This window comes from Macrobrachium rosenbergii, chromosome 12 (genome assembly GCF_040412425.1).
Source record: "Macrobrachium rosenbergii isolate ZJJX-2024 chromosome 12, ASM4041242v1, whole genome shotgun sequence".
Taxonomy (NCBI): Eukaryota; Metazoa; Arthropoda; class Malacostraca; order Decapoda; family Palaemonidae; genus Macrobrachium; species Macrobrachium rosenbergii.
In genome coordinates, this window is record NC_089752.1 from 99129098 (window position 1) to 99140327 (window position 11230).

Sequence of the window (11230 nt, forward strand, 5' to 3'; positions counted from 1 at the left end):
GTACCATGTATCATACTGCCTGTACCATGTAGCATAATCTCAACATCTAAAAAAAAAAAAAAAAAAAAAAAAAAAAAATCGGAACTGCTTTCTGTGATTCGAGTGTAGTCTGATCTTTTTCCGTACGGCGATCCCTGTTCCATACACGTACGAGTTTATCGACGATTGCCCCAACAGGAGCTGTTACTGCTGCTGCTGCTGCTGCTGCTGCACATAACTTGGGCAGTCTGGTAGTCACTTCTTTCACGCAAGCATCTTATCTTGCATGGTCCGAGAAATTCGACTGACACCCCCATTACCAAAATGTCTTTGTCAAAAAGAAGAAAAGTGGACACAGAGTCCAGAGTTTTCCAGGAAAAATGGACTCAGTATTATTTATTCACAGAGGTGAATACAAAACCAGTGTGCTTGGTATGTAATCAACAAGTTTCAGTGCTCAAAGAATATAATATTCGGCGCCACTATGAGACTCGTCATGAAGAAAAATATCACCATTTGCAAGGAGAACTAAGAATAGAGAAGATAAATGAATTATTAACTGGTCTGAAGAAACCGCAGTCTGCATTTACTCGCAGCCGTGAGGTCAGTGATGCAGCAGTGAAAGCTAGCTACCTTATTGCTAACGAGTTGGTGCAAGCATCCAAGCCATTTTCTGATGGTGAGTTCGTGAAAACATGCATGCTGAAGGCTGCAGAAATTGTGTGCCCTGAAAAGAGACCTGCCTTTGCCAACATTAGTCTATCAAGGAACACTGTTGCAGATAGGGTTGAAGATCTCTCAGGAGACTTGGGCCGGCAAATGAATGACAAAATCAAGTCATTTATTGCATTTTCAGTTGCAATTGATGAGAGCACCGATGTTACAGATGTTGCTCAACTGGCCATATTTATTCGTGGTGTTGATGAGACTTTGACCATCACTGAGGAGTTCCTTGAGTTGGTGCCTATGAAGGACACTACAACAGCAATGACATCTTCAGCTCTCTCATTAGAGTGCTGGACAAGGCCGGAGTGGACTGGTCCCGTGCTGTCAGCTTGGCTACAGATGGCGCCCCATCAATGGTTGGGAGAAAGGCAGGTGTTGCAACAAAGTTCAGAGAGAAAGTGCAGGCCACGAATGGAGGACAAGACTTTTGGACATTTCATTTTATTTTGCATCAGGAAGCATTGTGCTGCAAAACACTAAAAATGGATCATGTTATGAGTGTGGTTGTGCAAACTGTAAATTTCATTAGAGCACGAGGTTTGAATCACCGTCAGTTTGACTGTTTTCTCAGTGATAATGACATTCCAGATGGCCTACCATACCACACTGAAGTACGGTGATTAAGCCGAGATGCCGTACTCAAGCGCTTCTTTGAATTGAGAGAGGAAATTGGACAGTTCATGGAGGAAAAGGGCAACCCAGTAAAGGAACTTAAATGCCTAGAAGGGGTGCAGGATCTTGCCTTTATGGTGGATATTACACAGCATCTCAATAATCTTAACAAAATGTTGCAGGGCCGCAAAAAAGTTGTCACTCAGTATTATGAAAACGTACGATCATTCAAGTTGAAAGTGTCACTTTGGGAGACAGCTGTCTAACGGTGACACCTCTCATTTTCTATGTCTCACAGCTATGCATGTGACTGGTCTTAATGCTGATTTGGATCAATACAAAGACAAAATAACAGGATTGTTGCAAGAGTTTGAGCGGAGGTTTCAGATATTTAGTGAACTTGAAATGAATTTGCATTTTTTCGCTCACCATTTACAGTCAAGGCTTCTGATATGCCTGCTGATATCCAACTCGAGGTAATTAACTTGCAATGTGATTCCAATATGAAGCAGAAATTTGCATCAGTGGGCTTGGATACGTTTTATCAATATCTCTTGCCAGGGTACCCTAAATTAACATCCCTGGCTGCAAAGATTTTATCCATGTTTGGGACTACCTATGTGTGTGAACAGGCGTTCTCTGTAATGAACATCAATAAAACAAAGCACCGCTCAAGGTTAACAAATGGACACTTGAATGACATTGTGAAATGTGTTGCTACTCAGGATTTAAAACCTGATATTGATGTACTTGTGAATGCTAAAAGATGCCAAGTGTCAGGAGCTAGTAGCAGCCGATAGATTTTGGTGAGAGAGAGTGGGATGGGATGTTAATTAGCATGGAGGCCTGGGCCTAATTACTAATATTCACAAATGTTTGGAGTATGAAAAATACAGTTCTTTGAAAATAAGATTACTCTGGTTTCATTCTCACCTTCAGTAGGCCTAGCCTACAAAACTGTTTGATCTGATGTAGTCTAATCTTATTGTTCTTGCACTGCTATAACTTTTATGTTTGTTAATTGTATTTTATTTTTCATAAATGTGCACATTTACATTTTTAAGGCAGGATGCTAACTTTCTTCATAGCTCCCTGTTGAGATTAGTGTGGTGAGTTAACTTCAGATGGTCAGATGTAAAAAGATATCCATTCAAAAAAAAAATTGTTAATGAAATTGAAAATATTTTATTTCTATGGCTTCTCTGTGAATATATGTGCAATAAGCTAATATAGATCCATTGTAGGCTGAGTGATAAAGCATAGTAGCCTACTGAAAAGAAAGCTATATATTTGGAGATTACAAAGGTTATTTTGCAATTATTTTACTGGTTCGGCCCACTAGAGATCAGATGGACTGTATGTGGCCCCTGAACCAAAATGAGTTTGACACCCCTGTGCGAGAGACTTCTCGTTTGTTGCAAAATGAAGGTAAATTATTGGATATTACTAGAATGTAAGAGTTTTAGCTTACAATTGCATTTTTCGACCATATCGTTGGAGTCAAAGTTGACTGAAGGTTGAAATTTTGGCACTTATGGTGATTTATATGAAAATATGTCAAAATAGATAAAAGCTACAACCACGAGTTATTTTTTGTTGTATTCTACATGAAATTACACACCTTTTCATATATAAAACTTCATGTAAAGGCTAATAGAAAACGGTGCAATAATTACGACAAAGTGACTAAAGAATTTCTGAGATTTTCAGCAGAGTTAGCTGATGCTTTCTTTTGGGATAAGAAAGAAATTCGCGCATGCGCAGCTGGGTCACGCTTGTAAACAAAACAACAGCGTGATCCGTGAATTCCCATCATCCCTCAAGGCACGTGAATTAAAAATTTTTTGCAAACGAGGCCTATAAGTATTTTTCCGCGAATATTTAAAAAAAACTTTTTGTAGTCGATGTATTTTACGTCCACTTGGCACCTGACAGAAAACTTTTCTCAACGTAAAATATATCAGTTGACGTTAAAGGGCTAACATAGATCAGAGCACATGCATATTATTATATACAGTAATTACAGTATTGTACTTGTATGACTGGACTTTCTTGAAGACAGATTTTCATTTGATTTTGTTTCAGGCTGCTCACAAAGCAATGAACTTCAACATGAGTGATGAAGAGCATCTTTGTGTGGATGAACCATCAGTGAAGGTAAGTCTCTCTCTCTCTCTCTCTCTCTCTCTCTCTCTCTCTCTCTCTCTCTCTCTCTCTCTCTCTCTCTCTCTCTCTCTCTCTCTCTCTCTCTCTCTCTCTCTCTCTCTCTCTCTCCATGTCAAATAGATTTTTCATTAATCTTCAATTGTTGGACTATGAAGTGAATAACAAGTCAAGACTCCATTACAACTAACATAGATCAGAGCACATGCATATTGTTATATACAGTAATTACAGTATTGTACTTGTATGACTGGATTTTCTTGAAGATAGATTCTCATTTGGTTCTGTTTCAGGGTGCTTACAAAGCAATCAAATCCAACATTGGTTGTGATGGTCTTTGTGCGGATGAAACATCAGTGAAGGTAAGTCTCTCTCTCTCTCTCTCTCTCTCTCTCTCTCTCTCTCTCTCTCTCTCTCTCTCTCTCTCTCTCTCGTAGAGTAGAATATAACCTTTGATCACCTGTTACAATGAATTTTACCCTGTAAAATAGTTTTTTCACTAAACCTTAAATTGTTTAATTTGAAGTGAATAATAAGTCAAGACTCCATAACAATTAACATACATCAGAGCACATTTATATTATTATATACAATAATTACAGTATTGTACTTGTATGAGTTGATTATCTTGAAAAGAGATTTTAATTTCTGTTTCAGGCTACTCACAAAGCAATCAACTTCAACATGAGTGATGGTGAAGATATTTGTGTTGATGAATCATTAGTGTCAAGTCTCTCTCTCTAAATTCTCTTTGTGATAATAAGTTTAATCTTCTCACTCTCTCTCTCTCTCTCTCTCTCTCTCTCTCTCTCTCTCTCTCTCTCTCTCTCTCTCTTGATCAGATCTTTCTTTCTCTCTCTCTCTCTCTCATCTTCAACCTTTGATCTAAAATAATTTTTTCACAAAACCTTAAATTGTTGATTTTGAAGTGAATAATAAGTCAAATTGACTCCATAAAAACTAACATACATCAGAGCACATTTATATTGTTATATACAATAATTACAAAATTGTACTTGTATGAGTTGATTATCTTGAAAAGAGATTTTAATTTCTGTTTCAGGCTACTCACAAAGCAACCAACTTCAACATGAGTGATGGTGAAGATATTTGTGTGGATGAATCATTAGTGAAGGTAAGTCAGTCAGTCTCTCTCTCTCTCTCTCTCTCTGATGACATCTAAAATAATTTTTCACTAAACATTAAATTGTTGATTTTGAAGTGAATAATAAGTCAAGACTCCATAAAAACTAACATAGATCAGAGCACATGCATATCATGATGTAAAATAATTCCAGTCTTGTACTTGTATGACTGGATTCTTCTGAAGACAGATTTTCATTTGATTCTGTTTCAGACTGCTCACAAAGCAAACAACTTCAACATAAGTGATGAAGAGCATCTTTGTGTGGATGAACCATCAGTGAAGGTAAGTCTCTCTCTCTCTCTCTCTCTCTCTCTCTAAATTTTTGTAGAAATTCTTGTAGAATGTAACTTTTGATCAGTCTTTCTTTAAAATCTTGTAGAATATAACCTTTGATCACACATTATAATGAATTTTACCATGAAAAATAGTTTTTTCACTAAACCTTAAATTGTTGACTATGAAGTGAGTATCAAGTCAAGACTCTATAACAGCTAACATAGATCAGAGCACATGCATATTATTATGTACAGTGATTACAGTCTTGTACTTGTAATACTGGATTTTGTTGAAGACAGATTTTCATTTGATTCTGTTTCAGGCTGCTCACAAAGCAATCAACTTCAACATGAATGATGGTGGTGAAGATATTTGTGTGGATGAATCATTAGTGAAGGTAAGTCTCTCTCTCTCTCTCTCTCTCTCTCTCTCTCTCTCTCTCTCTCTCTCTCTCTCTCTCTCTCTCTCTCTCTCTCTCTCAACCTTTGATCACATCTAAAATAATTTTTCACTAAACCTTAAATTGTTGATTTTGAAGTGAATAATAAGTCAAGACTCCATAAAAACTAACATAGATCAGAGCACATGCATATCATTATATACAATAATTACAGTCTTGTACTTGTATGACTGGATTCTCCTGAAGACAGATTTTCATTTGATTCTGTTTCAGACTGCTCACAAAGCAATCAACTTCAACATGAGTGATCAAGATCATCTTTGTGTGGATGAACCATCAGTAAAGGTAAGTGTCTCTCTCTCTCTCTCTCTCTCTCTCTCTCTCTCTCTCTCTCTCTCTCTCTCTCTCTCTCTCTCTCTCTCTCTCTCTCTCTCTCTCTCTTTTTGTAGAATGTAACTGTTAATCAGTCTTTCTTTAAAATCTTGTAGAATATAACCTTTGATCACACATTATAATGAATTTTACCATGAAAAATAGTTTTTTCACTAAACCTTAAATTGTTGAATTTGAAGTGAATAATAAGTCAAGACTCTATAACAATTAACTCACATCAGAGCACATTTATATTATTATATACAGTAATTACAGTATTGTACTTGTATGAGTAGATTATCTTGAAAATGGATTTTTATTTGATTCTGTTTCAGGCTGCTCACAAAGCAATCAACTTCAACATGAGTGATGGTGAAGATATTTGTGTGGATGAACCATCAGTGAAGGTAAGTCTCTCTCTCTCTCTCTCTCTCTCTCTCTCTCTCTCTCTCTCTCTCTCTCTCTCTCTCTCTCTCTCTCATGTAAAATAGTTTTTACTAATCTTCAATTGTTGACTATGAAGTGAAGAACAAGTCAAGACTCCATAAAACTATTAAATGCCGAGCCTCTATTGACAGAAGTGTCTGCAAAAATGATGGTGGGGTTTGGGAGTTAGCGCTGAAGCGGAAAGAAAGTTGTTTTCAAAAAATCACAGCACGTTTAGTTTTTAAGATTAGAGTTCAAATTTGGCTCCTTTTTTTTCCTCACTGCCTGAAGTTTAGTATGCTACCATCAGAAAAGAAAAAAATATCATATATAAATATTGGAATATATGACAGTGTGAAAAAAAATGTCATATATAAATGGATACAAATCGTGCTGTGAGCAAAATTATTAAAGTTAATGAGCTATTTTGTTTTTCGTTGTATTGTAGAGTAAATTGCGATGATGATGCATGAATTCGTAATGCGCTGATGTAAATAAATTTTTTTTTTTTAAATTCACCAATAAATCGAAATATTGTGGTAGAGACTTCTCGTTTGTTGCAAAATGAAGGTAAATTATTGGATATTACTAGAATGTAAGAGTTTTAGCTTACAATTGCATTTTTCGACCATATCGGTGGAGTCAAAGTTGACCGAAGGTTGAAATTTTGGCACTTATGGTGATTTATATGAAAATATGTCAAGATAGATAAAAGCTACAACCACGAGTTATTTTATGTTGTATTCTACATGAAATTGCACATATTTTCATATATAAAACTTCATGTAAAGGCTAATAGAAAACGGTGCAATAGTTACGACAAAGTGGCTAAAGAATTTCTGAGATTTTCAGCAGAGTTAGCTGATGCTTTCTTTAGGGATAAGAAAGAAATTCGCGCATGTGCAGCTGGGTCACGCTTGTAAACAAAACAACAGCATGATCCGTGAATTATCATCCCTCAAACGTTAATTAAAAATTTTCTGCAAACAAGGCCTATTAGTATTTTTTCCGAATATTTAAAAAAACCTTTTTGTAGTCGACGTATTTTACGTCCACTTGGCACCCGACAGAAAACTTTTGTCAACGTAAAATACATCAGTTGACGTTAATGGGCTAACATAGATCAGAGCACATGCATATTATTATATACAGTAATTACAGTATTGTACTTGTATGAGTAGACTTTCTTGAAGACAGATTTTCATTTGATTTTGTTTCAGGCTGCTCACAAAGCAATCAACTTCAACATGAGTGATGAAGAGCATCTTTGTGTGGATGAACCATCAGTGAAGGTAAGTCAGTCTCTCTCTCTCTCTCTCTCTCTCTCTCTCTCTCTCTCTCTCTCTCTCTCTCTCTCTCTCTCTCTCTCTCTCTCCATCTAAAATCTTTTTCACTAAATCTTCAATTGTTGGACTATGATCTCTGAATAAATAAGTCAAGACTCCATTACAACTAACATAGATCAGAGCACATGCATATTGTTATATACAGTAATTACAGTATTGTACTTTTATTTGATTCTGTTTGATATTACAGTATTTTCATTTGATTCTGTTTCAGGGTGCTTACAAAGCAATCAAATCCAACATTGGTTATGATGGTCTTTGTGCAGATGAAACATCAGTGAAAGTAAGATCTCTCTCTCTCTCTCTCTCTCTTGTAGAGTAGAATATAACGTTTGATCACCTGTTACAATGAATTTTACCTTGTAAAATAGTTTTTTCACTAAATCTTAAATTGTTTAATTTGAAGTGAACAGTAAGTCAAGACTCCATAACAATTAACATACATCAGAGCACATTTATATTATTATATACAGTAATTACAGTATTGTACTTGTATGAGTGGATTATCTTGAAAAGAGATTTTAATTTGATTCTGTTTCAGGCTGCTCACAAACCAATTACCATGTAAAATAATTTTTTCACTAAACCGTCATTTGTTGATTTTGAAGTGAATAATAAGTCAAGACTCCACAAAAACTGGGATAGGTTAGAGTACATGCATATTATTATATACAATAATTACGGTCTTGTACTTGTATGACTGGATTCTCCTGAAGACAGATTTTCATTTGATTCTGTTTCAGGCTGCTCACAAAGCAATAAACTTCAACATGAGTGATGAAGAGCATCTTTGTGTGGATGAAACATCAGTGAAGGTAAGTCTCTCTCTCTCATCCCATCAGTGAAGGTAAGTCTCTCTCTCTCTCTCTCTCTCTCTCTCTCTCTCTCTCTCTCTCTCTCTTCTCTTCTCTCAATTCTTGTAGAATGTAACTGTTGATCAGTCTTTCTTTAAAATCTGTAGAATATAACTTTTGATTACACATTATAATGAATTTTACCATGAAAAATAGTTTTTCACTAAACTTTAAATTGTTGAATTTGAAGTGAATAATAAATCAAGACTCTATAACAATTAACATACATCAGAGCACATTTATATTATTATATACAGTAATTACTGCATTGTACTTTTATGAGTGGATTATCTTGAAAATGGATTTTTATTTGATTCTGTTTCAGGCTGCTCACAAAGCAATCAACTTCAACATGAGTGATGGTGAAGATATTTGTGTGGAAGAACCATCAGTGAAGGAAAAGTCTCTCTCTCTCTCTCTCTTCTCTCTCTCTCTCTCTCTCTCTCTCTCTCTCTCTCTCTCTCTTTGATCTCTCATGTAAAATAGTTTTTTCACTAATCTATTTGTTGATTTTGTTGATAATAAGTAACTATAAAAGCTAACATAGATCTGAGCACATGCATATTATTATATACAGTGATTACAGTCTTGTACTTGTATGACTGGATTTTCTTGAAGACAGATTTTCATTTGATTCTGTTTCAGGCTGCTCACAAAGCAATCAACTTCAACATGAGTGATGGTGGTGAAGATGTTTGTGTGGATGAATCATTAGTGATTCCTCTCTCTCTCTCTCTCTCTCTCTCTCTCTCTCTCTCTCTCTCTCTCTCTCTCTCTCTCTCTCTCTGATCACATGTAAAATAATTTTTCACTAAACCTTAAAATGTTGATTTTGAAGTGAATAATAAGTCAAGACTCCATAAAAACTAAGAACTAACATAGATCAGAGCTCATGCATTTCATTATATACAATAATTCCAGTCTTGTACTTGTATGACTGGATTCTCCTGAAGACACATTTTCATTTGATTCTTTTTCAGGCTGCTTACAAAGCAATCAACTTCAACATGAGTGATGAAGAGCATCTTTGTGTGGATGAACCATCAGTGAAGGTAAGTCTCTCTCTCTCTCTCTCTCTCTCTCTCTCTCTCTCTCTCTCTCTCTCTCTCTCTAATTCTCTCTCTTTCTCAATTCTTGTAGAATGTAACTGTTGATCAGTCTTTCTTTAAAATCTTGTAGAATATAACTTTGATTACACATTATAATGAATTTTACCATGAAAAATAGTTTTTCACTAAAATTAAATTGTTGAATTTGAAGTGAATAATAAAGTCAAGACTCTATAACAATTAACATACATCAGAGCACATTTATATTATTATATACAGTAATTACAGCATTGTACTTTTATGAGTGGATTATCTTGAAAACAGATTTTCAATTTGATTCTGTTTCAGGCTGCTCACAAAGCAATCAACTTCAACATGAGTGATGGTGAAGATATTTGTAATGGATGAACCATCAGTGAAGGTCTCTCTCTCTCTCTCTCTCTCTCTCTCTCTCTCTCTCTCTCTCTCTCTCTCTCTCTCTCTCTCTCTCTCTCTCTCTAAAATAATTTTACTCACATCACTAATGTAAAATAGTTTTTCACTAATCTTTTGATTGTTGACTAACTATAAACAAGCTAACATAGATCTGAGCACATGCATATTATTATATACAGTGATTAAAATCTTGTACTTGTATGACTGGATTTTCTTGAAGACAGATTTTCATTTGATTCTGTTTCAGGCTGCTCACAAAGCAATCAACTTCAACATGAATGATGGTGGTGAAGATATTTGTGTGGATGAACCATTAGTGAAGGTAAGTCTCTCTCTCTCTCTCTCTCTCTCTCTCTCTCTCTCTCTCTCTCTCTCTCTCTCTCTCTCTCTCTCTCTCTCTCATTTTTTTCTCTTTTCTTGTAGAATGTAACCTTTGATCACATATTATATGAATTTTACCATAAAATAGTTTTTCACTAAACCGTTAATTTGTTGATTTTGAAGTGAATAATAAGTCAAGACTCTACAAAAACTAACATAGATCAGAGCACGTGCATATTATTATATACAATAATTACAGTCTTGTACTTGTATGACTGGATTTTCCTGAAGACAGATTTTCATTTGATTCTGTTTCAGGCTGCTCATAAAGCAATCAACTTCAACATGAGAGATGAAGAGGATATTTGTGAACCATCAGTGAAGGTAAGTCTCTCTCTCTCTCTCTCTCTCTCTCTCTCTCTCTCTCTCTCTCTCTCTCTCTCTCTCTCTCTCTCTCTCTCTCTCTCTGTAAATTCTTGTAGAATGTAACTGTTGATCAGTCTTTCTTTAAAATCTTGTAGAATATAACCTTTGATCACACATTATAATGAATTTTACCATGAAAAATAGTTTTTTCACTAAACCTTAAATTGTTGATTTTTGAAGTGAATAATAAGTCAAGACTCTATAACAATTAACATACATCAGAGCACATTTATATTATTATATACAGTAATTACAGTATTGTACTTGTATGACTGGATTTTCTTGAAGACAGATTTTCATTTGATTCTGTTTCAGGCTGCTCACAAAGCAATCAACTTCAACATGAGTGATGGTGAAGATATTTGTGTGGATGAGCCATCAGTGAAGGTAAGTCAGTTTCTCTCTCTCTCTCTCTCTCTCTCTCTCTCTCTCTCTCTCTCTCTAAAATAATTTTTCACTAAGTCTTCTTTGTTGACTTTGAAGTGAATAACAAGTCAAGACTCCATTCAACTAACCTTAAATCTCTATTATTTTTATTTGGGAGTTACCATGAAAAAAGTTTTTTAAAAAATTTGTTGACGTTTAGATTTTCAGTTTGATTCACAAACTTTTTCTCTGCCTGAATTTTATTATGCAACCATCAGAAATTAAAAAAATATCATTATAAATACTGGATGATTATCAGTGAAAAAAATTTC

General features: G+C 35.1%; 1 protein-coding gene across 1 annotated transcript; it reads left to right on the plus strand.

Annotated features, from left to right (window-relative positions):
* Positions 1–303: 303 nt before the first annotated feature.
* On the plus strand, positions 304–4224 carry LOC136844155 (general transcription factor II-I repeat domain-containing protein 2-like). Its single transcript, XM_067113169.1, has 3 exons — positions 304–1023; positions 3774–3842; positions 4138–4224. The coding sequence occupies exons 1-3, from the start codon at positions 304–306 to the stop codon at positions 4222–4224; spliced, it is 876 nt and encodes a 291-aa protein (XP_066969270.1).
* Positions 4225–11230: the final 7006 nt, after the last annotated feature.

Coding starts and splice junctions, on each gene's coding strand:
- LOC136844155 (XM_067113169.1), top strand. CDS start 304: ATGTCTTTGTCAAAAAGAAGAAAAGTGGACACAGAGTCCAGAGTTTTC. Junction 1,024..3,773: donor GGCCGGAGTGGACTGGTCCC/GTGCTGTCAGCT, acceptor GTTCTGTTTCAG/GGTGCTTACAAAGCAATCAA. Junction 3,843..4,137: donor CGGATGAAACATCAGTGAAG/GTAAGTCTCTCT, acceptor TTTCTGTTTCAG/GCTACTCACAAAGCAATCAA.